Here is a 27,725-nt window from a genome sequence, read left to right as displayed (position 1 = left end):
CCATAAACTGAAAGTATTATCTTACTTCAAATTCAACATTTTCAATCAATGTCCTGCTTGGTGCAGCTTAAATTCACATTTTACATATTTTTTTTGTTTTCTAACATAAAAAACCAAAGGATAAATGTGCTATTTTTACAAGTGGAGTTGAATATAGTGTGGAAAATGAGTGCAAATACATGAAATGCAGTATAACGGAAGCTTTAGTTTAAAAAAAAAAGACTGGGCAGAAGTGGAGTCGATAAGAGCAGCAATCAGTGCAGTGGTGTGTCTGCTTACAAACTATTTCTTTGTGAACTTTAACCCACATTGGTGTTGACCTTTGCCATGTTGCTCAGAAGCCTTGTGACTTCAAATATATCACTTTTTCCAATGCAACCTTCATTTCATTCATCTTTGATATTGTCACCCACGCATAGGGTTCATCCTGTCCACCCTGTCCACCCTGTCTACTCAACCACCAGCAGACATGGAGGATGACAAGGAAGAGGAAAGCTGCATTTTATATCCGGTATTTTTCTTCATTCATCTTAAGTACTGCATTGTCATAATCAGCTACAGTTATACGCTCTGAAAATAATTTACATATCTACACACTGGTAATAACTACATTTCTACACACTGTAGAAAGTGTCAATTCCTACACAATGTAAATAGTCTTGTGTAAATAATGTACATGTCTGCACTCTGTAAATAGTGTCAATTCCTACACATGTAAATACTGTAGTGTGAATAATGTACGTGTCTGCGCACTCTAAACAGTGTGCCTTTTAACACACTGTAAATAGTATACATTTGTACACTCTGTAAATAGTGAATTTCTTTACAAACTCAATTTGTACACAATGTAAATAGTGTCAATTCTTACACATTGTAAATAGTACACATTTGTACACACTGTAAATAGTGTAAATTCTTACACACTGTAAATAGTACACATTTCTACACACTGTAAATAGTACACATCTCTACACACTGTAAATAGTGTTGTATACATAATGTACGTGTCTGTACACTCTAAACAGCGTATCGTTTTAACACACTGCAAATAGTATACATTTCTACACACTGTAAATAGTCATTTTTTTGAACAACTTCAATTTGTACACAATGTAAATAGTGCACATATGTACACACTGTAAATAGTGTCAATTCTTACACATTGGTACACACTGTAAATAGTGTCAATTCTTACACATTGTAAATAATACACATTGGTTCACACTTTAAATAGTGTCAATTCCTACACTGTAAATAGTGTTGTGTAAATAATGCACTACATGTCTGCCCACTCTAAACAGTGTACCTTTTAACACACTGTAAATAGTATACATTTGTACACACTGTAAATAGTGAATTTCTTTACAAACTAAATTTGTACACAATGTAATTAGTGTACACACTGTAAATAGTGTCGATCTTACACATTGTAAATAGTACACATTTGCACACGCTGTAAATAGTACACATTTTTCTACACACTGTAAATAGTGTCAATTCTTACACACTGTAAATAGTACACATCTCTACACACTGTAAATAGTGTTGTATACATAATGTACATGTCTGCACACTCTAAACAGCGTAACTTTTTAACACACTGTAAATAGTATACATTTCTACACACTGTAAATAGTGATTTTTTTACAAACGCAATTTGTACACAATGTAAATAGTGTCAGTTCTTACACATTGTAAATAGTACACATTTGTACTCACTGTAAATAGTATACATTTCTACACACTGTAAATAGTACACATTTCTTCACGCTGTAAATAGTGTCAATTCTTACACATTGTAAATAACACACATTGGTTCACACTGTAAATAGTGTAAACTCCGACACTGTAAATAGTGTAGTGTAAATAATGTACATGTCTGCCCACTGTAAACAGTGCACCCTTTAACACACTGTAAATAGTGTCAATTCTTACACATTGTAAATGGTGTACATTTCTATACACTGTAAATAGTGTCAATTCTTACACATTGTAAACAGTTCACATTTCCACACACTGTAAATAGTGTCAATTCCTACACTGTAAATAGTGTAGTGTAAATAATGTACATGTCTAAACAGTGTACCTTTTAACACACACACTGGTTAACAGTATATGATTATTATTCATGTTAATATTATTGTACCATTTGTGTGTGTGTGTGATAAATGAAGCATGAAATTGTTTCTATGCTCTAGGCTCCTTTTGGAAGCGAGATGAAGACCAGGATGCAGCAGATGATAGAAGAACAAACACAAGCCAATATGGTGAATAAATGTAGTGTATTATTATTGAGTATTGTCTTATACGTACACGTCATTTGTGTTTTAATAGTTTTTGGAATGCGTTGTCTTGTGCAGTGGACGCTTGTCGTGATTGGAGCAGCGATGCTGGTTTCTCTGATCGGAGGTGTGCTCTTCCTTCTCTACAGAAGATACAAACCGTCAAGTCAGTGGACATCTCATTTTTTTAAATTTTATTGTATTATATTAGACTATATTATATTATGTGATAATATGGGCTGAGATCCAGACCCGGATAGGCAGAAAATCCATAATTTTGCGGTCATTTTGTGTACATACTGTACAAAGACACTGATGACAGGATGAGATCTGAAAAATTGTGATTATCCTTTTTTTTTTTGTTTCAGAGGAGCAGGATGGAATTCCACATTATCGTTTTCGGAAAAGAGACAAGGTCATGTTTTACGGACGGAAGATAATGAGACAGGTTAGGAAAGTCTATTTATATAAGTATAATTTGACTCCAGCCTCAATTTTGTAGGCTTCAGTTTTTGTCGAAAATTATTATTATTATTATGCTATTTATTATTATATTAATATTATATTATTATATACATAAACATATTTGTTTTCAGTGCACCTGACAAACTAGTCGAATGCCCAAACAATGCACACATAGGTGACTCGGTCTCTGTGAAGAATGGGACACTATAGACAGATTCCTGTGTGTTTGTGGTTAATTTGTTCATAGAACATACACAGAACGATGAACTCCAGCACGTTCAAGCATGTTCTCAACATAAACAACACAAAAAATGAGTTGTCTTACATCAAAATAACAATTGATTTCCAAATATAAAACCATGTTCAGGCTCGTGGAGAGCTGAAGCCTATCCCAGGGAACTTAAAGGGGGTCGGGATGAAGGTTATTGGGGTTAGGATTTCCTTTTTGCTGGTGCTGCTCTCCCAACAAACCACAGCCTGGTTGAAGGATTCATTTTCCTTTGAAATATGTCAATTTCTAAGAAAATTGAGCTTTTACAGGTTCAGACATTGTCTTCCCCGCCGTCTACCAACTCCACTTCCCGGCAGAGGGTACGGAAAAGGACCAAAGTCTTGTCCATAGCTCGCAAGTGAGTCCAAAGTTATTTTGTTTGTACTATTACTTCATCCTTAGCTGAGAAGGAGTTGGACGCTGAAGCCTTGCAGGAAGTACAGTCGCACCTCAGTTTTGATGCCAATTTATTTCATCCACAGCAGAATTAGAACCTTTGAACTCTGGTCCCTGATGCAGTTCTTACGGATTGTGATTGTGTGTTAGGATCCTGCGTATCCGCAGGGAGCCTCCCTCTTTGCAGCCCAAGGAGCCTCCTCCTTGTCTTCTGGAAGCTGACTTGACAGAGTTTGACGTGCAAAGCTCACACCTCCCATCGGAAGTGCTGTACATGCTGAAAAATGTCAGGTAACAAAATAAGCCGTGCTTTCATCACTTTCTTATCATAAATATGATATGAAAAGCTAATGCATGAAACCACAATATAATATAGTCCTTGGTCCAATTGAGGTGTTTTGGCATTTAGGCATGCAGAATACGCACGCATTGAAATAGTGTACATGTCTACACACGCTACACTACAAATTCATACCCCTACACACTATAGCAGGGGTCTCAAACACGCGGGCCCTAGTTTGAGGCCCCCGCCTTGATATGAAAGTTTAATGTCAGTGCGGCCCGCGCAAGTTTGATATGGATGCTGTATGGTATCATGTACCCAGAAAAAATTATTACGTTTGATTCATGTTCATGTTAAAGGTTAAATAACTGTTAATAGTTATCCTCCCTATCCGTGTGGAAGTGGTAAGTTTTTGGTTATTTAAGTTGAAAGGAAATAACTTGAAGGCTACCGTTTAGGTCGCTAGCTCTCTAGTTTGCGAGTTAGCATGTGTCTCAAGACCCTGCAGTTGCGCAATATGTTGTAAATAAAAAGAGTATAAATGTGACTATAGTCGTGTTTTGTCATGTCTACAGGGCTCTAATAATGCTTTGTTCATTTTAATCTGAAAAAAATCATTTGTCTACCCACCAACTATATGTGGTTTCTTATGTTTTTATTATTATTATTATATTTATTTATTTATTACTGATTGATTGATTTTCTTTATTCTTGATTTGTTTATTTATTTTTCATCTTATTTTGTGTAGAAAAATAAAAAGTAAGATATTTGCGAACAGTGGAATGTTTTATCAGAGCTTTTCTTGTAGAAAATCGAAACCAAAGCAAAGTTTATTCATTTTTCTGTTTTTAATAAATGCGTTTTTTTTTTTTTTTTTTTTGGAAAACCTGATGCGGCCCAGTCTCGCCCAGACCCTAGCTCCAGTGGCCCCCAAATAAATTGAGTTTGAGACCCCTGCACTATAGGGTTGTTATTTCATGCCTAGAGGGCTCTAATAATGTTTCGTTTTTCTGTGCTGTACTAGAATATTTTAGTAAAAAGAAAAATGTTTTGTACACTAAAATCCTTTTCCCCTGATATTTGTATGATGGTGAAAGTATACTTGTTTTAACTAGGGTGCTGGGACACTTTGAGAAGCCTCTCTTCCTGGAGTTGTGCCGTCACATGGTACTGATCCAGTTGCATGAGGGCGAGGCACTATTCCGCCCAGGAGAAACCGATGACAGTATTTATGTGGTTCAAGATGGCCGCCTGGAGCTGTGCATCCGTGAGAGTGTAAGCACATACACAGGACTGTCAATTATTATTGTCTTTGCTTGTTGTCATGGTTTTTTTTTGTTTGTTTTCTTGCTGCAGGATGGCACGGATGCTGTGGTGAAAGAAGTCCTACAAGGAGACAGTGTCCACAGTTTGCTGAGTATCTTGGACATAATCACCGTATGTCTTACTTCATTTATCTCCTTTTTTCCAGCTTTTATTACATTTCACCTGTGCACCCAGAATCTCGGTACACACTGAACCATCCCTGTCACGATAAAGAATCAACATGTGGCAAATGAATGAATGTTTCATTGTGTGTCACCAAGGGCTACCCAGCTCCGTACAAGACGGTGTCCGCCAGGGCTGCTGTCCCATCCACCGTCCTGCGTCTTCCAGCGGCGGCATTTCAGTCTGTCTTTGACAAATATCCTGAAACGCTGGTCCGTGTTGTCCAGGTAATGTGACAGTAAAGTCTCTATTTTCGTGGCACACCCTGTGCAGCGGTAATTCCGTCCAAGGCACCGCAGTGGGCAGCCTATTTGGTAATCTGGTAGTAGACTGGAATGCGCTGAGATGGTCGTGGTGGCGCACCAGGGGGATGTGTCCGCAGGTTTTTCCGAGTGTCAGGCACATTTCAATGCAATAAACAATCACAGCAATCACTATTTAATATAACGGTCTGAACCAGCATTAGTACCAGTACATTTTTGTACTAATTGTCCATCATACAACATACATACTTCACAGATGTCTAACACGTAAGTGTCATCTAGGGGCATGGAAGTGTAACATCATGACAACTACTCTGTATAACAGAGGATGAGGAGGAGATACTGGTAGAGAATATACCATCAAACATCAATGACAGAGCAGGGATGCAGGTGGATCACAAGCATTCCCTCTTTGCTGCCGGTGGGAGGGACCGAGGTGTGGGTGTGCCGCGCTGCGCTGCGCCGTTCCCAAAAATTGCAAAATGAGCTGACCATATCCTGTTGGCATGGAGTAGCCGCCCCCTGTGTTTGGCCCACGAAAACAGAGCCCAAAGTGGAAGAAACAAATGTCGAGTTTCTGACATATGCTGTCATGTTGTAGATCATCATGGTGCGCCTCCAGAGAGTCACCTTCCTCGCTTTGCACAACTACCTTGGCCTCACCACGGAACTCTTCAACACGGTACTCACACTTTTTCAGTCCGGAAGCTACTTTTAAAATGACCAAGTGCCAAAGATCTACCTTATACTATAAACTCAGGGAATATATGTGTATTTATGTACATTGTATTTTCACATCAGTGGTGCAAATACTCTTTCAGCATGCAAGTTACCAGTCAAAATGATCTACCTATAAAACAGGAAACATAAAATATACATTAAATGTAATTAATATAGGGCGGCACGGCGGTCGAGTGGCTAGCGCGCAGACCTCACAGCTAGGAGACCAGGGTTCAATTCCACCCTCGGCCATCTCTGTGTGTTTGCATGTTCTCCCCGTGCATGCGTAGGTTTTCTCCGGGTACTCCGGTTTCCTCCCACATTCCAAAAACATGCTAGGTTAATTAGCCACTCCAAATTGTCCATAGGTATGAATGTGAGTGTGAATGGTTGTTTGTCTATATGTGCCCTGTGATTGGCTGGCCACCAGTCCAGGGTGTACCCCGCCTCTCGCCCGATGAGCTGGGATGGGCTCCCCGCGACCCTCGTGAGGAAAAGCTGAATGAATGAATGTAATTAATATACTAATTACTAAGGATTAATATTTCACAGTTTCAAAGTTTACTGGTAATCAAAATATTGATATCATTCAATAATTCACAATTCAATTCAACATGGCAATAAAGATAATTACACATCGTACATTTAAACATTTTAAAATAATAAAAAAAAAAACTTAAACTATATTAGGAAAGCAGGAAGTGAACAAATGTAACAGTTACTGATTGTTAAAGTACCAGATGGAGGGGTAGGATTTAATAAGCTTTGCTTCTTCCTACTCCTTTCGGACATGTGGAACTGGGAACTGATTATGGGATGCACTCAATTGGAATCTGATGCATGTTCAAATGAAATAAAACCATTACCATAATTCCCCAGTAGTTGTGTACATAACCCGATATTATAGCCAATATTCAGTCAAAATAGCTACGTAATGTTCATGATACATACAGTTCATGTATTATATCCTAATAGCTAATATCTGCATTGAGTGTGTAGAGCAAGCCTATCATGGCCTATCATCCAATGTTGTGTGTGCCAGGACAGTCAAGCCATCTCTCTGGTGTCAGTAGCTAATGTGTTGGGAGAGGTTCATCCCCACAGAGGCTTCCGCAGGCAGCCCTCCCACTCTGATGAGTTGGCTTGTGATAAAACCGATCCAGGTAAGGGAAGACAAAATCATTTTTCTCAAATGTGTATACACGTAATAACAACTTTGCTTTTGACATTTTTCCAACAGAAAAGAGCATCCTCCCTGACGCGCCAACTTCAAAATACAAGAAATCTCGCTCTCTCTCCACCCCAACGGCTCTTTCAGGTCATTTTATTTCACTTCATTCATTTTATACCAATTTCCTGTCCCTGTTCCTGTTCTGAGATGGAGTCTATCCTAGTTGACTTTGGGTTGGGTTGTCTTTCAATCAGATTCATCAGAGTTTATTAATTAAGTCAGTTAGCAACTATGTTTGAAATTTGCCCAAAGACATAAAATCGCAAAGGTATTGTCGTGAAATTGCAATAAAAAAAAGCATAGTCTTGGGGGGTGTAACTGTAATAGTTAGCAAAGAACTACATAGTTAACCTATGATGACATCATAGTCAAGCGACATTTTAAAACATTCCACTGTTCTCAAATATCTTACTTTTTATTTTTCTACGCAAAATAAGATGAAAAATAAATAAACAAATCAAGAATAAAGAAAATCAATCAATCAGTAATAAATAAATATAATAATAATAATAAAAACGTAAGAAACCACATATAGTTGGTGGGTAGACAAATGATTTTTTTTCAGATTAAAATGAACAAAGCATTATTAGAGCCCTGTAGACATGACAAAACACGACTATAGTCACATTTATACTCTTTTTATTTACAACATATTGCGCAACTGCATGGTGTTGAGACACATGCTAACTCGCAAACTAGAGAGCTAGCCACCTAAACGGTAGCCTTCAAGTTATTTCCTTTAAACTTAAATTGCCAAAAACTTACCACTTCCACATGGATAGGGAGGATAACTATTAACAGTTATTTAACCTTTAACATGAACATGAATCAAACGTAATAATTTTTTCTGGGTACATGATACCATACAGCATCCATATCAAACTTGCGCGGGCCGCACTGACATTAAACTTTCATATCAAGGCGGGGGCCTCAAACTAGTGTCCTGCGGGCCACATTTGGCCCGCGTGTTTGAGACCCCTGTTCTACGCTAACTGGAAAATGTATGCAAACTGAGTCGACATTTGTGATTGGAATTGGAAAATACGCTAACAATGACGTCCGCTTACCAAGGCCTCCCTAAAAACCTCACCTCATTCTACTGATGGAAAATGTTGTTACGAAGGTAAGTCCAATAAACAAACCAAAGCCACTAGGATGATAAATGCTCATTGCTCAATGCTATTGTCACACAAATACAGATTAATACAGTGTAACCTGTAGTACAATACTACTATAAATACTACTAGTCCAACCCGAGATATGTTTGTGTGTGTCATGCAGGTGAAATGTGGCTGGATCTGAACAGAGTTTACGAACGTGCTAGAATTGCTACAGATGAAGTCAGTGGTCCTGTGAAGGTAATTTTTTTTTTTTTTTTTTTGGCAACTTCAATCTTCTACATTGATCTTCACAAAGCCCTGACCTCAACCCCGTTGAACATTTGTGGACTATGTGTGGACTGTGTGCTGGGAAAGCAATCCATTGAGCCAATTATATGCTAGGACTACGTTATGCTAGCCATAGCATTTCAGTATGTGGAATCAAACTATGGAATGGATTGAGTAAGGAAATCAAACAATGCACAACGATGAGCCAATTCAAGAAACAATACAAGCAGTTGATGTTTGCTAAATACAAGGATGAAGAGTCTTGAACCAGTCATGATGTGCTATCATGGTCATATCACCTCGTACTTTGGTACGGGACAAAAAAATAAAAAAATTTAAAAATGGTAAAAAAAACAAAAAAAAAAAACTTTATTACCATATTAGGAAAGCAGGAAGTGAACAAATGTAACAGTTACTGATTGTAAAAGTGCCAGATGGAGGGGTAGGATTTAATAAGCTTTGCTTCTTCCTATACCTAGAAGGTATAATCGTCAAATATTATGTCATTTATCCGAATATTAGTTGCTCTGGTATGAATGTATATCTTTCAGTTTGTTTGTATGTGTCAATTAAAATAAAACTGCGTACATTAGAGACAATACAAAATAAATTAGTACATCAACATTTTTGTTGTGCATGTACGTTTATGGCTGTAAATACCTAACTTTTTTTTTATTGCATACAAGGTAAGATGAATACAAATATTTCATGTGTAATTCAAGTATAAAATAGGCTACTGTACTAGTTCTGAAATATCGTACTTGTAATTAATTCAGTCTGTGTTCTTTGCAGTCAATTCTGAAGAAGAGCGTAACAATGCAGCAGACTCCTTCTGCAGTCCATCACTATGGTGATGCCGGAGGCGGGAAAGACCACCATAATAAAGTCAACGCCATTTTCCAAGCCGCCAAAAAGGACCTGCTGCAGGTCATTCAGCTGCAGGTAGCACGTGCATGTAATGTTAGATACAGACAGCAGACTCGGTATTTATTCAGATCTATGTTCAACTTGGTCAGGATCCCAGTCTCTTAGAGGGCCGGGTGACTCTTCGCCAAGTGAAAGCCAATTCTGTTGTGGCCCACCAAGGAGACCAGGTACTGACAAACCCATGGGAGCAGCACTGTCATACTGCAAGGTTATCTAAGATAATCCAGTACTTGGTCATGTCATGGTCAATGGTTTAAAACCGCCTGTAATTTTGATCCCAAGCCCTTCTGCTCGCTTAATGTTGACATTTGACGTCCATACCCAGATCAGTTGACAGTATAGAGTTGCTCCACAGTTCCACGACCGCTTTGAAAACCATACTACTACTCACACCGATAGTTGACGTGATGTCCTGTCAATCAGCCACCTATTTTCAGAGAAAAAGAAATACATATTCAAAATATATTTTTGATGCATTTTCTCAATGGAGACTTTCATAATTGTTTTCCTTTCTTTCACCTCCAGGACGTGAGCGTGGCGTTTGTCATTTCAGGTTTGCTCCATGTTTACCAGCGCGTCATCGACCGAGAGGAGGAGACGCTGCTTTTTGTCACGCACCCGGGTGAGATGGTTGGTCATCTTGCTGTGCTCACAGGGGAACCTCTTATCTTCAGCGTTCATGCTCACAGAGACTGCACCTTCTTGTCCATATCGAAGGCTCACTTTTACGAGTAGGACCAATCACTTGTATATACACACCATTTATATTTTCTCTGTTGCTTTAATTTGCGGCCTATTTGAACTTTGCAGGATCATGCGTGAGGAGCCGAGGGTGGTGTTGAACGTAGCTCACACTGTGGTGAGGAGAGTGTCGCCCTTTGTCAGGCAGATTGACTTTGCTTTGGACTGGATGGCGGTGGAGGCTGGCCGTGCTGTCTACAGGTACTCTACATCAGTGTTTTTCAACCTTTTTTGAGCCACGGCACGTTTTTTTTTTACATTGGAAAAATCTTGTGGCACACCACTAACCAAAAATATTACAAAATGTCACCACGACCTCACACGTGCATCAATAAGTCTATGGGAGGAACAAGGTAGGTGTTGCCACACGGACCAATATTACATTGCTATGCCAGTCTTTACACCACAGACACTCCACAGTAGCCACGTTTTTACATCACCACTTTTTCTCTTTCCGAATGACCTTTCGGGAAACAATGGTATCCATGGAAAGGAATATTCCAATCTCTTGTCTACATGCGCCGTGAAAATCAACCAGAATAGTCAATAGGGCATGCCCAGTAAAACGTAAACATCAACATCACGTGATACCGGCTTCCCCGAGTTATTCTTTCACTTGTTGGAATAACTCCGTATTGCCAGTTTTTCGTCTGTCCAGTCTTGAAATTTAGTTTGAATCAAAAACAAACTTTGCTTAGTCCAGTGCCGATTGCTGGCCTCCATTTTTAAAAGTGAAGAACGTCTGGATCTGCGTGTTACGTCATATCTGAGCATGCGCTGAAAGAACGCACCCGGGATCAATTTAAACAGGAAAAGATCACATTCAATCTTGATAATATTTTATAATTAACATGTTTTATATAGATATATATTTTCTTTTTTAATAAAACTGGACTTGTGAATGGCGTATAGAAGGGTTTAGATTCTGTTCCACAGATGGCGCTAATGCACACCAAAGCTGCTTGCCAACCGCCAATAAACAACAGAAGAAGAAGAACGCACCCTGACAAATTTCCGTTTGAGCGGGTACAAGATACCTCAATCGGATTGGTTAAAGGGTTCAATTCTTTCCGTTTCAGCAAATAAACCAAATGCAATTGGAATATTTGGGTCCATATATTCATGGATATTGACATAATATTTGCAAATGATGATGAATCAATGTTAATTATAAAAAGTGATATTGGATAATTCCTCACGGCACACCTGACGGTTTCCCAAGGTACACTAGTGTGCCGCGGCACAGTGGTTGAAAATCACTGCTCTACATAACCATCAATAAGATTATACAGTAGACCTGCCTCAGACTGGAGCGGACTACAAGACCATAAGCAACATTGAATAAAACGAGCATGAAAGATGCTTTTCGTGATGGTGGAATTATACTAAATGATCTTTTTTTTCAATCGGCAGGCAGGGAGACAAGTCTGATAGCACCTTCATCGTCCTCAGTGGCCGACTGCGCTCTGTCATCGCAAAGGATGATGGGAAGAAGGAACTTGCAGGAGAGTACGGTCGGGGGGACTTCATTGGTGTGGTGAGTGTTGACAAATCCTCCATCTTGTCATCGTGTCGAACAATAAGTGAGTAATAAAACGGAAAACAGGCTTTCCTGCTTTGAAAACATTTGCTCAATTGTGTCCACCAGGTCGAGGCTCTGACCCGCATGAACCGAGCCACGACGGTCCACGCCGTCAGGGACTCCGAGCTGGCCAAGCTGCCTGAAGGAGCACTCAAGTCCATTAAAAGGAGGTACCCTCAGGTCGTCACCAGGCTCATTCACCTGCTGGGGCAGAAGATCTTGGGCAACATGCAGCAGGTCAATGGACCCCTGGCTGGTAATTCACCACTCATACCTTCCGATGAAGGACCGCGGTTCACAAAACCTTCGATACACTAATGAATGAAAATTGACTGAAAATGTATAGGGCTGTTTGGTGACCAAGTGGTTAGTGGCAGGCCACACAGCTAGGAGACCTGAGTTCAATTCCACCCTCGGCCATCTCTTGCATGTTCTCTCGTGCATGCGTGGGTTTTCTCCGGGTACTCCGGTTTCCTCCCACATTCCAAAAACATGCTAGGTTAATTGGCCACTCCAAATTGTCCATAGGTATGAATGTGAGTGTGAATGGTTGTTTGTCTATATTTGCCCTGTGATTGGCTGGTGACCAAAAAACAGCTGGGATAGGCTCCAGCACCCCTAGCAACCCTCGTGAGGATAACCAGTAGAAAATGAATGAATGAAAATGTATACAGTGGAACCTTGGTTAGTGTAGTTGTTTACCTTGGTTAGTGTTAGTGTAGTGTAGTGGTTGTTTGTCTATAAGTGCCCTGTGATTGGCTGGTGACCAAAGACTGCTGGGATAGGCTCCAGCACCCCCAGCAATCCTCGTGAGTATAACCAGTAGAAAAAGAATGAATGAAAATGTATACAGTGGAACCTTGGTTAGTGTAGTTGGTTACCTTGGTTAGTGTTAGTGTAGTGGTTGTTTGTCTATATGTGCCCTGTGATTGGCTGACGACCAAAAAACAGCTGGGATAGGCTCCAGCACCCCCAGCAACCCTCGTGAGGACAACCAGTAGAAAATGAATGAATGAAAATGTATACAGTGGAACCTTGGTTAGTGTAGTTGGTTACCTTGGTTAGTGTTAGTGTAGTGTAGTGGTTGTTTGTCTATATGTGCCCTGTGATTGGCTGGCGACCAAAAAACAGCTGGGATAGGCTCCAGCACCCCCAGCGACCCTCGTGAGGACAACCAGTAGAAAAAGAATGAATGAAAATGTATACAGTGGAACCTTGGTTAGTGTAGTTGGTTACCTCGGTTAGTGTTAGTGTAGTGTAGTGGTTGTTTGTCTATATGTGCCCTGTGATTGGCTGGCGACCAAAAAACAGCTGGGATAGGCTCCAGCACCCCCAGCGACCCTCGTGAGGACAACCAGTAGAAAATGAATGAATGAAAATGTATACAGTGGAACCTTGGTTAGTGTAGTTGGTTACCTTGGTTAGTGTAGTGGTTGTTTGTCTATATTTGCCCTGTGATTGGCTGGTGACCAAAAAACAGCTGGGATAGGCTCCAGCACCCCCAGCAACCCTCGTGAGGATAACCAGTAGAAAAAGAATGAATGAAAATGTATACAGTGGAACCTTGGTTAGTGTAGTTGGTTACCTTGGTTAGTGTTAGTGTAGTGGTTGTTTGTCTATATGTGCCCTGTGATTGGCTGACGACCAAAAAACAGCTGGGATAGGCTCCAGCACCCCCAGCAACCCTCGTGAGGACAACCAGTAGAAAATGAATGAATGAAAATGTATACAGTGGAACCTTGGTTAGTGTAGTTGGTTACCTCGGTTAGTGTTAGTGTAGTGTAGTGGTTGTTTGTCTATATGTGCCCTGTGATTGGCTGGTGACCAAAAAACAGCTGGGATAGGCTCCAGCACCCCCAGCAACCCTCGTGAGGATAACCAGTAGAAAATGAATGAATGAAAATGTATACAGTGGAACCTTGGTTAGTGTAGTTGGTTACCTCGGTTAGTGTTAGTGTAGTGTAGTGGTTGTTTGTCTATATGTGCCCTGTGATTGGCTGGCGACCAAAAAACAGCTGGGATAGGCTCCAGCACCCCCAGCAACCCTCGTGAGGATAACCAGTAGAAAAAGAATGAATGAAAATGTATACAGTGGAACCTTGGTTAGTGTAGTTGGTTACCTTGGTTAGTGTTAGTGTAGTGGTTGTTTGTCTATATGTGCCCTGTGATTGGCTGGCGACCAAAAAACAGCTGGGATAGGCTCCAGCACCCCCAGCAACCCTCGTGAGGATAACCAGTAAAATGAATGAATGAAAATGTATACAGTGCAACCTTGGTTAGTGTACACCTTGGTTTGCATATTTTTGGTTTAAATTTGACCATGGTGTGCGTACAGTTTTTTAGTTAGCATGCAATATGATGCACTTCTTGTCATGTTAGCGATACACTGTGTGAGTCTGGCTGTGTTCTTAATGTGTTTTTACCACAAAGTGTTCTTGCTAGCCGCACATTAGCTTAATACATGGAACCACGATCCTCAAGTCAGGTTTATCGCCCGTTTATGATGTAATCAGCAGTTGACTCTGTAGTGCTTTGCTAATTAACACAGTTACGCCACACGTGTCTTTTCTTGTGTTTGATTCTGTTACAGTTTGTAGTAATTACACTAACCAAGGTTCCACTGTAGTTAGTCAGCAGCTAGAATCTCTAAGCTGGACGTAATTTGTGTCCTAATTAAACATTACTGTCTGAAATATGCCATTTCTCAATCCACATACAGTAGGTATTTTATATATATTTATAGTTGCACATTGATGACTTTGAAGTTGTCGTGGCTGATGCACCCGACTTGGATAACCACCAGTTTGTAGTCTGCCTTTTGCTGGAATAGACTACAGTAAAAAAATGGAAGCATGGACATAAATACGATGAAATAGTGTGATTTTGATATTGTATCAAATCGAAATCTCATGTGACTTTTAATTCGTAGCTCAAAGTTTGGCCCTCCACACCACCAACAGTAAATGGGATGCCGGGAATCCTGCAGCCAACCTTTCCACTGTGACCATCCTTCCCGTGTCTGACGACGTTCCTCTCACCGCCTTCACTTTGGAGCTGCAACATGCGCTCAGTGGCATCGGTACGCTCATACAACATACCTGCACACAAGTCATATACAGTAAAGTCTCGTTATATCGATATCGGTTAAAACGAATTACTACTTATTACGATACTATTTTCATTTCCCGGCAAATTTCTAGTCTTTTATGATATAATTAGCTCCGTTAGTACGATACCCGGTTATTATGATAATCCGGTTACTAGGATGCCCTTTTCATCTCCCGCCAGCCAATTTGGTCTGCTTATATCGATACAAAAGCAGCTTAAATCAATCTTTGCTTAAGGATTTCAATACCAAAAAAGAACACGGCGAACGGCTGCTTCCAGTCAACTTTATTTTTCACACTTCCACCACCAGAGTGCAGCACACACAGCGGAAAACACCCGTCCCTCGCGCCTACCCCTCCGGGTGGCAACACCTTCCCTGTCGATAGTTCCGGGGTGAATTATGTCCCGGTAACCGGTAATCACTACAGCGTAAGTTTATGTTTATTTACTGTAGTACAAAATGTATTGTAGTACAAAAGCATGCTAGATACGCAATCCATGAACTCAAGGAGAAAATTACATGCCATATCAAAGATCCGCCCACTTTTAATGCAGTTCGGCGCAGGATCGGATATATGGATAGTCCGGTTATATCGGTATTTTTTCTGACTCCCGAGAATATCGATATAACGAGACTTTACTGTATTGATATTTTTCCAAGATTTTGTTCACGTTTTTAGTTTGCTATATTTTACTGTACAAATTTGGCTACTGCAGGGGGGACCTGGGGGTCTGAAATTGTTATTTTTTTTCAAATGCAAGATCAAGAATCATGATTTGTATTCCTGTAGGGCCAACTCTCCTGCTGACAAGTGACATCATTAAACAGCGCCTGGGCTCTGCTGCTTTGGACAGGTGAGGTCAGCGCTGGCTTTAGATCACATGGGTCACATGGCTACGCTACAGAATACTCGTTTGAGCAGCATTATAAAATTGTTGTAGTGAAATAGAATTGACGTTTTAATATTTGGTGTATAAATACAATACAATATGTCATCAGTCAACTTTATCGTTGTGACGTATCGTCGTTCTCCTTTCAAGTGTCCACGAGTACCGTTTGTCCAGTTGGCTCGGCCAGCAGGAAGACATCCACCGCATCGTCCTCTACCAGTCGGATTCTGGTCTCACGCCGTGGACACAGCGCTGCATCCGACAGGCTGATTGCATCATCATCGTGGGGCTGGGAGAAAACGAGCCCACCGTGGGAGAGGTCAGTTCAAACGCTCCTAATCAAAATTTTAAATCCAGTTGAAAAAATAAGTAAGTAATTTACTGCATAATTTAACAGATTTTTTTTGTTCTTAAACTTTTTGTTCTTGCGATGCCGTATGATGGTTATTGGATTAACAAACTTCATTTGGGAGTATAAATCCAATCGGATCCTCCGGCTCAGGGCCAGTTCCATTTATTTGGGTTTTCCTGTAGTTGGAGCGAATGTTGGAGAGCAGTGCTGTTCGAGCCCAGAAGCAGCTGGTGCTGCTGCACAAGGAGGACGGTCCTCCACCCAAAGGGACGGCTGAGTGGCTGAACATGCGGAGCTGGATCTCCCGACACCATCACCTCTCCTGCCCTCGCAGAGTGTTCTCAAAGAGGAGCTTACCTAAGCTGGTACTGCAAGTACACAATCCCACACTTTTATTCAGCTACTTTTACTAACTTGATATCATTTAGGGAACATGGATTTTTAGTACTATCATTCAAAATGGCGTGTGTGGTTTTTTTTTTGTCACTATAGAGAGAGCTGTACCAACGTTTGTTCCAAAAGTGTCCAGATCGTCACTCAGACTTCTCACGCTTGGCCAGAATTCTAACTGGAAACAGCATTGCTCTCGTGCTGGGTGGAGGGGGGGCCAGGTACGCTGTCTTTTGACTTTTGATACTGGTAATGGTAATGGTAATGGTAATGGTTTTATTTCATTTGAACATGCATCAGATTCCAATTGAGTGCATCCCATAATCAGTTCCCAGTTCCACATGTCCAAAAGGAGTAGGAAGAAGCAAAGCTTATTAAGTCCTACCCCTCCATCTGGTACTTTTACAATCAGTAGCTGTTAGATTTGTTCACTTCCTGCTTTCCCAATATAGTTTAAGGTTTTTACATATATTTTTTTTTTTGTCACGTACCGAAGTACAAGGTGATATGAGCATCCAATGACATAATGGGTACCATAGTAAGTGTCAATATAGTGATATATATAGCACATCATGACTGGTTCAAGACTCTTTTTTTAATTTTTAATTTTTAATTTTTAATTTTTAATTTTTAATTTTTAATTTTTAATTTTTAATTTTTAATTTTTAATTTTTAATTTTTAATTTTTAATTTTTAATTTTTAATTTTTTTTTAATTTTTTTTTTAAATTTTAAATTTTAAATTTTAATTTTTTTTTAATTTTTTTTAATTTTTTTAAAATTTTTTTAATTTTTTTTAATTTTTTTGTTTATTTTTAATTTTTTTTAATTTTTTTTAATTTTTTTGTTTATTTTTAATTTATATATTTATATTTTTAATTTTTAATTTTTAATTTTTAATTTTTAATTTTTAATTTTTAATTTTTAATTTTTAATTTTTAATTTTTAATTTTTAATTTTTAATTTTTAATTTTTAATTTTTAATTTTTAATTTTTAATTTTGTCAGACAATTTGTCCTTTCTAGTCAAATTAGAGCTGTCCTAGCTAGTCGTTGGGTATGACTCTTCACCGATGGCGTCCTTTTCAGGGGTTGCTCCCAGGTTGGCATTATCCGTGCACTGAACGAGGCAGGGATCCCTGTGGACATTGTAGGCGGCACCTCCATCGGTTCCTTCATGGGGGCGTTGTACGCTGAGGAGAAGAACAACAGTCGAATGAGAGTTCGGGCCCGCCAATGGGCCATGGTATGATGACAATGTTTGCTATTGCTTTGGCCTTCGTGTATTTTTCCCAACTAGTTGTCATTCTTTTCTTGCTCTCTACAACGTCTACTTGTTTGGCATCTTTTTCAGGATATGACATCTGTCTTTAAGAAGATTGTGGACCTGACCTACCCTGTCACTTCCATGTTTTCTGGGGCTTCCTTCAACTCTGGCATTAGATCTGTTTTCAAAGGCAAGCAGATCGAGGTATGTTGAGGATATAAGGCAGGGGTCTCAAACACACGGCCCGCGGGCCAAATGTGGCACGCAGGACACTAATTTGAGGCCCCCGTCTTGATATGAAAGTTTAATGTTAGTGCGGCCCGCGCAAGTTTGATATGGATGCTGTATGGTATCATGTACCCAGAAAAAATTATTACGTTTGATTCATGTTCATGTTAAAGGTTAAATAACTGTTAATAGTTATCCTCCCTATCCGTGTGGAAGTGGTAAGTTTTTGGCTATTTAAGTTGAAAGGAAATAACTTGGAGGCTACCGTTTAGGTCGCTAGCTCTCTAGTTTGCGAGTTAGCATGTGTCTCAAGACCCTGCAGTTGCGCAATATGTTGTAAATAAAAAGAGTATAAATGTGACTATAGTCGTGTTTTGTCATGTCTACAGGGCTCTAATAATGCTTTGTTCATTTTAATCTGAAAAAAGTTTTTATTATTTGCCGTTTTATTATTATTATTATATTTATTTATTACTGATTGATTGATTTTCTTTATTCTTGATTTGTTTATTTATTTTTCATCTTATTTTGTGTAGAAAAATAAAAAGTAAGATATTTGAGAACAGTGGAATGTTTTATCAGAGCTTTTCTTGTAGAAAATTGGAACCAAAGTGAAGTTTTTAAAAAAAAATTGTTTTTAATAAATGCGTTTTTTTTTTTTTTGGAAAACCTGATCCGAGCTCCAGTGGCCCCCAAGTGAATTGAGTTTGAGACCCCTGATTTAAGGCCTTAAGTCCTTTATTCTCTTATCACCTCCTGTCTGACAGGACTTGTGGCTACCGTACTTCAACATTACAACAGATATCACAGCTTCCTCCATGAGAGTTCACACCGATGGTCAGTAGAAGAACTTTTCACTGCACATATTATTGCTTCTGAGATAGAAGATAGAAATGACAGATCGTGCAAACAATCAGCATTTGAACCTTGTGTTTCCACACAGGGTCACTGTGGCGGTACATCCGAGCCAGTATGTCACTGTCTGGTTACTTGCCCCCTCTCTGCGACCCCAAAGACGGACACCTCCTGATGGATGGGGGTTACATCAACAATCTGCCCGGTGAGCCTCCATCCTCAAGAAGCTGAAACCATCAGCCGTGTTACTTGACATGCAACTTCCATGTTCTAAAGTCCTAAACGCTTCTCGGTCTTGTCTTGGTGTTTTCAGCTGATGTGGCTCGAACCATGGGGGCCAAAGTTGTGATCGCTATCGATGTTGGAAGTCGGGATGAAACCAACCTAACCAACTATGGTGACTCCCTGAATGGCTGGTGGCTTCTTTGGAAGCGATTTAACCCTCTAGCTGAGAAAGTCAAGGTTTGTAAAGGCGCCGCGCTACTATATGGAGTATTTAAGATACAACGGATATTATATGAAGTACCCGCAGGGTAAAATATGGATACGGAATATTTTATTACAGACTATATTTCCTTGACGTCTGTGCTTGTGTCCGACGTAACCACGTTTAAAGGAGAAACAATGAATTAACATTTTGGTTCCTTTCCCTTGTGTTTAGTTTTTGGCATTATCTCATGATTGGAAATATGAAATTTGAAATATGCATTTGTAATTGAGTCTATTGCAACGTCTCAGGATATTCTTCTCAACCAGGTACTGAATATGGCCGACATCCAAACACGGCTGGCTTACGTCTGCTGCGTCCGACAACTGCAACTGGTCAAAGACAGCGAGTACTGCGAGTACATCCGCCCCCCCATTGACCATTATGGAACGCTCGAGTTTGGAAAGTTTGATGAAATCGCTGTAAGTCGTAGCCATGGTTACCCGTGACCACGTTCTCCTCCGAATGTCACACTCCATCCTCCATGGTGCTGCAGGAGGTGGGCTACCAGCACGGCAAGACGCTGTTTGATGTTTGGCAGCGCAGTGGAGTGGTGGGCAGCATGTTGAAAGACACACATCAGGACCACTTCCACAAGACCAAAAGTAGTCATGTGAGTTTTTTTCCATCTCTATTTTTATGCACTAGTTTTCAATTCCATGGTCCAAAAAAACGACGTACGGGCCATACCATGGTTTACCTGTATTAGGGGTGCAACCGATTCATGGTTCAGTTACTTTTGTGTCACTGTCTACCTTACCTTAGAAATTAGAATCATATAAAACAAAAAAAATCACAATTAAATTCATATTATTAATCATTACACAATACATATTCCTCCCCCTTCTGTCATTGTTTGCATGCTATCCTCATTAAAATATGAAAACCTACAAATGTTTGGGTGGTTTCAGTTAAAGCAGACACTGTTTTTTTCATCTGTGAGATTTTGACAAAGATCAGATCACATTTGATGGTGATTTTATGCAGAAATGTGAGAGATTCCAAAAGGTTCAGATACTTTTTCATACCACTGTACATAACACTAACCCATATTATATAACATTACAACTTCTTCTGTAACCTATAAACCTTCCAAAAGTTTGTTTTTCATAATATGTTGATGGTCCTTAGGTGGTCACCTGTCCAAACGCCTCCTTCACTGACCTGGCAGAGATCGTGTCAAGGATCGAACCCGTCCAGACTGCCCCAAATGAAGGTTTTTATCACATATATTTACTCACGCTGAAGAAATTCCATGAGAAAAGAAATGTATGTGCCTTCAGAGGAACTCTCAGAAGAATGCCAGACAGACTATGATGAGGACGCTGTAGAAAAGGTTCTGTCTGACTTGGAGACGTTCATGGCTGGCAGTGAACACACAGATGGAGAAGAAACGGTAAGAAAATCATTTCCGTGATCCTCCACTAGGGGGTGTACTTGTACATGAACACCCTGAGTTTCTGTTTCAATTCAAGCGTCAATCGTTTTTTTTTTGGTAAATTGGTAAATTATTATTGATTTGGTTTTTTTTTTTCACAGGATGAGGAAATTCAAACCAGAATGCGCAACCGGACAAGGTTTTCCCCAGAAAGTTGAGAGGATTAAAATCCATCCAAAAGCACTAACCGGTCCTGCCATCTTGGGTGATACATTTATAGCATAGGAGAAGAGTACATTTCATAAATCTACACTCAAATATTTACTGAAACAACAATTTAGAAACAATTTGTTTTTTTATGATGGGAGAGAAGTAGAATGATATTTTTGAATAGTTTCATGCATTTACTATTTATTTCTTTTCTGTAAACACCCTCTGCTTTCGTGTCACAATTCTACCAGAAGTAAGTTTCCTTTTAATAAGGGCATAGACTATTTATTATATCGTATGCGTATTATATATAATACGTATTATCGTATTATATCGTATGCGTCTCATAGCATGCACATCGAATCAGCATCTGTTTTATACATTTCAAACATCTTTTCTTGAATATTATGGGTATGAAGTAGCGATGTAGAAGATGTGATTTATCATTCAGAAAATAATTTCTCCTGGCCAGTACGAGTGGGATATAATAATTAATCACACAATAAGTGAAAATGAACTGAATAATTTTGCACGGCCTTAATATATTGCCATGTGTGTGTTGTCCTCGCCCCCCCCCCCCTTCAAACAGGCAGGAAGAGGGGTACACTGTGTGTATTGGTTATAGCACCTTGGCAAATTTGATCCATAGATCCATAATCAATAGGCATGAACAGTCTATTTGTCTCGGTGGGTGGAGGCAGGGTCGGTAGCATACACAAAAGAGTGCAATATATTGCCATACAGTATATATTTTTTATTTTTTAATTTTTCACTTTCGCCTCTTGTGAACTGAGTGACACCCTTAGTATTAAATGAGAATTGATACGGTATCTATCTAGTGTATTTCTACAATGTGTTATGTTCACATACAGAGTGTTACTATTGGACAGAAATTTTATGTGTGCAGTTCTAAAATATACGTTGACTACATATTATTACTACAACAACTTCATTTCAGGAAGTGACACATGTATGGTCCCAGCATGTGTTTGATTGTGTGATTGGCATGTACTGTACCTGCAGGGTAAAGTTTTTTTTTTTTCATAATATGTGACAGATGATGCTGTATGTACAAATCATGATAAATATTTGCAATGTGTGTCGAAATGAGAAGCACTATCACCTGGGAGAACTTCAAATAGTATTGTTTTGGATTACTGTGTGGTGCAGTTACATTGCGTGTTTGGGTTGAATGCATGCAGTCAGCCTATTTACATTAAAGCCTTATGCCATACCTGGTAAATGTATTCTCTGTGAATAAATCTCTATAAAAACTGAAAAAATGCATCTCATAGTCTCTTTGGAAGGATGAAAGTTCTCATCAAGCACCCATGAGTCAATAAAACTCTTGTTTAGCAGGTGAATTACTCCTTGTTCATTGTTTACTATTTATTTTGTTAATTATGTTATATTAATTCCTTATTTTAAGTTACATACAGCATAGTTTTATGTTTATTTTTTTACATAAAAATAGAATATATTATAGATAATATGAAATATATTTTTTATATCGTTTATTTATGTGATTATTATACAGTATAAAAAAATCTTCACTTTCGTGCTGGTATGGAAACTTTACTGCCCCCTACTGCTCTTCACTTGAACGACAGCCCAGAACTTCACACAATAATCCCGTCACTACAATACATACAATACATACCTGGCAATGTGTTCATATTTGTTGTTGCATCACCTCATTAAACTTTTTAAAAAGCATATTTTATATTTTTATTTCATGTAACAAAATAAGATAACCAACCAAAAAGGTAAATTTGACAGTAATCGAAGAATGCAGTTATATTAGTCCAGAGGAGGGCAGTATAGGAGCAAAAACAGCATAAGGGGAACCCACGAAGAAGAAGCACCCAAACAAACTGTAGACAATGAACCTCATTATGACTTTCGATAGTGATAATTTCTCTGTTCATGTTTTATTTTGACGGTGACAATGATTTCAGTGAGCTACATCCTTTTGTGCGGACAGTTCTTCTTATTAGCATCGGTCATTCTTTTGCAGTGTTTGGAGGGCATCCACTCCCAAAACTCGACCACCTCCGATCCTGCTACCGCTCCCACCACCGGCGCTCCTGCCTCGACGGGCATTCCTTTCACCGGGCAGACCCCCGAAATTGTTAAATCCGAATTCCCTGTGGAAAGTAGGAATAACACAGACGCCTTTGAGTATAGAGCTCAGTCGCCCGTCGTACTCTGCAAGTATTTGTGAGTAACATTTCTAATTCCATTAAAGCTAACGCTAGCTAATAGGCTAAATCTGCTAACAGCCATTACAGCAAACGTGCAAAAATATAATAACGATAATTATTTATAATAACATAACTGTTTAAAAATATGGTTGTACTTAGCATTGAAGCACAGACTACTCCAAAAATAAAGGCCAAGTAATTGTACATTAAATATACTTTATCATTGTATTGTGATGTCGCTGGAGAACCTAGCATCCCGGAAATGCTAATTGCTGTATAACAGTTCAAGTTACGTGGTTGTTGTTCGCGTTTAGTCATTTTTACTCACAGAATTGTACTTATTTATTGTTGCGTGTTAACTTACATTGTGTTGTGCAGTTTATTTTTGATGTTTGCGTTGTAATTTTGTGTTTTTTTTTCCATTTGACGTCCGTACGTATGTTAGCACTGTGTTGTCATCAGTTACAGCGCCCTCTACTGGACGGAGTTGGAACAACCACCACAAATAAATAAATGAATGTAAGGAAAAAATGACATTATGTTTCCACATTTATGTGATGCAGACCAGAGGAGTTCATCTTCTGTCAAGACCCTGTAGACCATGCTGGAAATCACAGTGCCTTTCTGGATATGGGCTACGGATGTGTTGGGGTAAGTGGAACCCGCCATATTAGATTGTTTTTAATTCCTCTACATTTCTAGTATCTGTTTTGACAGTTTTTTTTTATTGACAGTGGGGAGGCCAGACTCAGAAAGAAGTGAACCACACACAAGTTCTCTGCACTGCACTTGATGATATCGAGTGTGCTGGGCCGAGAGAATTCCTGAGAGGGAATGTACCTTGCATCAAGTACGTCGGTGGGCAGATGATTAAATGCATGCATGATGATTGTTTTTTTTTAGAAAATTCCAGCCTGGCCTTCACTCACTTACTTGTAAATAAGACAAAGAAAGTGAAAAGAGCACTATGCTACTTTCATATGTGCCCTGAATGCATCTTACATGATACTCGTTTCCGCAGATACACCGGACACTATTTCATCACCACTCTGCTGTACTCGTTCTTCCTCGGTTGTTTCGGCGTGGATCGTTTCTGCCTGGGCCACACGGGGACAGCCGTGGGGAAGTTGCTTACGCTCGGAGGCCTGGGAATCTGGTGGTTTGTGGATTTGATCCTGCTTATTACAGGCGGCTTGATGCCGAGTGATTACAGCAACTGGTGCACTTACTACTGACCCCTGATTGGAAGACTTCTCAGAAGCGGAGAACTCCACAGAGACGTTGAAGCTGCCACAAGATCCTTGGATGTTTTTCTGGGGCTGCTGACAAAGTACTTTATTCTAATATCCATGTCAAGTAAACATTGTTTGGACTCTTTATATGATAACTAAGTCAATGTGCTTGACTTTGGTTGTCAGTGTTTATGTTACAAATACAGTTGTCCAAAAAGGAAATACATACACTACATACCAGCTTAAGTAGTACTACATGTTCAAAATATATGAATAAATCATGGAGTTTCGTGATTGAATACAGCCTGTTATTAGGAAACAATTTATATTTAAAGGGGACCTAATATGCTTTTTCAACTTTTCTGACCTGTAAATGTTGTATTATCATTTTAAATGATGATAATGAGGTCAGTGAGTTCTTTATATGGGCGTGCCCGGGTACAAGCTGAGTGTGACCAATCTCAGTGGAGTGGGCGTGCCGCCAGGAGGTGGGCCATAACTTAAAACGGACTGTTTTGGAAATACAGGAATAGGTGCAGATTCTGGAGGATCTAGAAAGCTTTTTGTGCGGTTTATCGTAGTAGTTGCTCTACAGGAGTCCACGACATTTATGTACATTTGATGTATTTTATTTGCCTAAATTAAGCATGTTCGAGTATACAAATGGCTAAAAAACAATACAAATCAAGCTAGCTGAAACTCAACTCTGAACCCCAAACATCACTTCCACCGGAATACAGTTGCAGCAGTCTTATTTTCTCTTACTATGTCTTCTGTATTGGTTAATAGGAGTGTAAAGGAGACTATAGGGGTGTTATTTTATGTTGAGAGGACTCTATGCTCACTAGAAAAATATTTCTTTTCTAAATAAGGAATCTTATTTTGCGTAAATCCACTTATGGTCGGGTCTGGAACCAATTAACTGATAAACGAGGGATTACTGTAAACAAGTTTCACTAGTTTCAGTATTTAGACAAATGTAAACATTGTAAGGGTTTTAACAGTTTTACATGTACAGTATACTATACATTTGATCTGTATCATTATGTATGTCTAAATTATTACCAACTACCAGCTTAGGGTGAATGAGATGTGCTTTCTGTCTCAGTGAAAAGAAAAAACAAAACAAAAAAAGACCAAAATTGTGCAATTTTGCAGGGATCACATCAGCAGCTGGATTGCTGAAACCTTTCCGACCGGATCCCAAATATGTCAAAACAAGCTTTGGAAAGGCTAAAATACTGTCAGTGCTTAAGGGCTGGGTCTCTGCCAGCAAACCAAACAATTTCATTGAACCCTACCAATTCTGTCTACAAAAAGGTCTGTAGGTGGAGTTCAGGTGAAACTTGGAATGGGTCATGAAGCAAATAAGTGGGAATGTATGTGTATAAATGTACCTGTATGTATACTTAATGCAACTGAATCAAATGCAATGTGATATAGTACATAAACTATTTTTCAACAGGACAGTGCTGCCGTTCATAATGGTCGCCTGACTAAAAGGTCGGAGGTCTTTCAGAGGAATAACCTCACTCTTTTGGACCATCCTGCTGGTTCCCCTGATATAAATCCAACTGAGAACATTTGAGGATGGATGGCAAGGGAAGTTTACAGAAATGGATTTGCTTGTTTACGTATTTATTGTGTTGCTAAATATGCTGTTGTTGAATAAACGGTATATAAAAACAAAACGTAGCAAACTGTTTTCAGTGTATTTTTCTCTGTGCTATCACATATACACTTTTATGTATTTCTGTACTAAATGGAAAATAACAGTAATCAATAATCTTATTAAATTCTTAAATCATGACTAAGTGCATAACAGATTACTTTAGTGCAGGGGTCTCAAACTCAATTTACTTGGGGGCCACTGGAGCTAGGGTCTGGGTGAGACTGGGCCGCATCAGGTTTTACAAAAAAAAAAAAAAAACTCATTCATTAAAAAAAAAAAAATTTAAAAAACATTCCACTGTTCTCAAATATCTTACTTTTTATTTTTCTACACAAAATAAGATGAAAAATAAACAAATCAAGAATAAAGAAAATCAATCAGTAATAAATAAATATAATGATAATAATAAAAACTTAAGAAAGCACATATAGTTGGTGGGTAGACAAATGATTTTTTTCAGATTAAAATGAACAAAGCATTATTAGAGCCCTGTAGACATGACAAAACACGACTATAGTCACATTTATACTCTTTTTATTTACAACATATTGCGCAACTGCAGGGTCTTGAGACACATGCTAACTCGCAAACTAGAGAGCTAGCGACCTAAACGGTAGCCTTCAAGTTATTTCCTTTCAACTTAAATAGCCAAAAACTTACCACTTCCACACGGATAGGGAGGATAACTATTAACAGTTATTTAACCTTTAACATGAACATTAATCAAACGTAATAATTTTTTCTGGGTACATGATACCATACAGCATCCATATCAAACTTGCGCGGGCCGCACTAGCATTAAACTTTCATATCAAGGCGGGGGCCTCAAATTAGTGTCCTGCAGGCCGCGTGTTTGAGACCCCTGCTTTAGTGACATGAAATGGTGCAAGACACTTTTGTCGATTTAGTGGCACTTTTTTTTTGTTGCAAAGTTGTGATTTGAGGCTTATTTTCTTTCGTAAGATTGCATCAGCTTGTGATTGTACGAATTTGATATCAATGTTTTAACCTTTGTAACAACCTACTTATATAACCTACTTATATCTTAATACCAAAAAGAACTAGAAGTATTTCAACAAATCTAATAAAATTAAAAAGTTGTAATGAAGTTAGTTATTAGTTGCAATAAAATGCATTAAAAGTAACTGAAAAACTTGCTATGATGATCTGCTTGAGCATCCTGTCTCCTGTCATGAACTGATTCGAATGGCCTTGGTTGTCTAGGCATGTGAGTCTGCCCTTAATTGTCTCTGTCCCTCACAGATTTTCCCTTGAAAATCTTGTATACACAACAAAACTGAGGGAAAAATGTCCAAATAGATGATTAAAAGCCCAGAATGAAATATGACATTGACATGGTGAGTTTGTACACGGTCGTGCTTTGTGTAGAAATGAATGCAGTCAATAGTGACAAT

General features: G+C 39.0%; 2 protein-coding genes across 2 annotated transcripts; both read left to right on the top strand.

Annotated features, from left to right (window-relative positions):
* The first annotated feature begins 424 nt into the window (after positions 1-424).
* On the top strand, positions 425-22,525 carry pnpla7b (patatin-like phospholipase domain containing 7b). Its single transcript, XM_058070124.2, has 34 exons — positions 425-511; positions 2,199-2,267; positions 2,361-2,448; positions 2,651-2,730; positions 3,288-3,376; positions 3,565-3,705; positions 4,814-4,973; positions 5,055-5,135; positions 5,285-5,413; positions 6,051-6,131; positions 7,212-7,332; positions 7,410-7,487; positions 8,682-8,758; positions 9,581-9,730; positions 9,805-9,882; positions 10,241-10,446; positions 10,526-10,657; positions 11,870-11,993; positions 12,105-12,294; positions 14,968-15,117; positions 15,938-16,001; positions 16,188-16,356; positions 16,572-16,754; positions 16,882-17,000; positions 17,867-18,023; positions 18,132-18,248; positions 19,040-19,109; positions 19,216-19,332; positions 19,441-19,589; positions 19,884-20,036; positions 20,111-20,227; positions 20,746-20,830; positions 20,898-21,010; positions 21,154-22,525. Exons 1-34 carry the CDS (start codon positions 470-472, stop codon positions 21,208-21,210), a joined length of 3,936 nt encoding a protein of 1,311 aa, XP_057926107.2. The 5' UTR covers positions 425-469; the 3' UTR covers positions 21,211-22,525.
* Positions 22,526-23,049: 524 nt separating this feature from the next.
* Positions 23,050-26,354, top strand: tm2d2 (TM2 domain containing 2). Its single transcript, XM_058070153.2, has 4 exons — positions 23,050-23,422; positions 23,970-24,057; positions 24,141-24,256; positions 24,428-26,354. Exons 1-4 carry the CDS (start codon positions 23,151-23,153, stop codon positions 24,639-24,641), a joined length of 690 nt encoding a protein of 229 aa, XP_057926136.2. The 5' UTR covers positions 23,050-23,150; the 3' UTR covers positions 24,642-26,354.
* Positions 26,355-27,725: the final 1,371 nt, after the last annotated feature.

This window comes from Doryrhamphus excisus, linkage group LG3 (assembly GCF_037039965.1).
Source record: "Doryrhamphus excisus strain RoL-2023G ecotype Guam linkage group LG3, RoL_Dexc_Guam_v1.1, whole genome shotgun sequence".
NCBI classification, from domain to species: Eukaryota; Metazoa; Chordata; class Actinopteri; order Syngnathiformes; family Syngnathidae; genus Doryrhamphus; species Doryrhamphus excisus.
This window is presented reverse-complemented; position numbering and strand designations above follow the sequence as displayed.

What these genes read in the sequence shown, in the direction of transcription:
- pnpla7b (XM_058070124.2), top strand. Translation starts at nt 470, where the DNA reads ATGGAGGATGACAAGGAAGAGGAAAGCTGCATTTTATATCCG. An exon ending in AGCTGTGCATCCGTGAGAGT is followed by an intron (nt 4,974 to 5,054) that starts GTAAGCACATAC and finishes TTCTTGCTGCAG; the next exon opens with GATGGCACGGATGCTGTGGT. An exon ending in GAAAGTTTGATGAAATCGCT is followed by an intron (nt 20,037 to 20,110) that starts GTAAGTCGTAGC and finishes ATGGTGCTGCAG; the next exon opens with GAGGTGGGCTACCAGCACGG.
- tm2d2 (XM_058070153.2), top strand. Translation starts at nt 23,151, where the DNA reads ATGATTTCAGTGAGCTACATCCTTTTGTGCGGACAGTTCTTCTTATTA. An exon ending in GTCGTACTCTGCAAGTATTT is followed by an intron (nt 23,423 to 23,969) that starts GTGAGTAACATT and finishes TATGTGATGCAG; the next exon opens with ACCAGAGGAGTTCATCTTCT. An exon ending in GGGAATGTACCTTGCATCAA is followed by an intron (nt 24,257 to 24,427) that starts GTACGTCGGTGG and finishes TCGTTTCCGCAG; the next exon opens with ATACACCGGACACTATTTCA.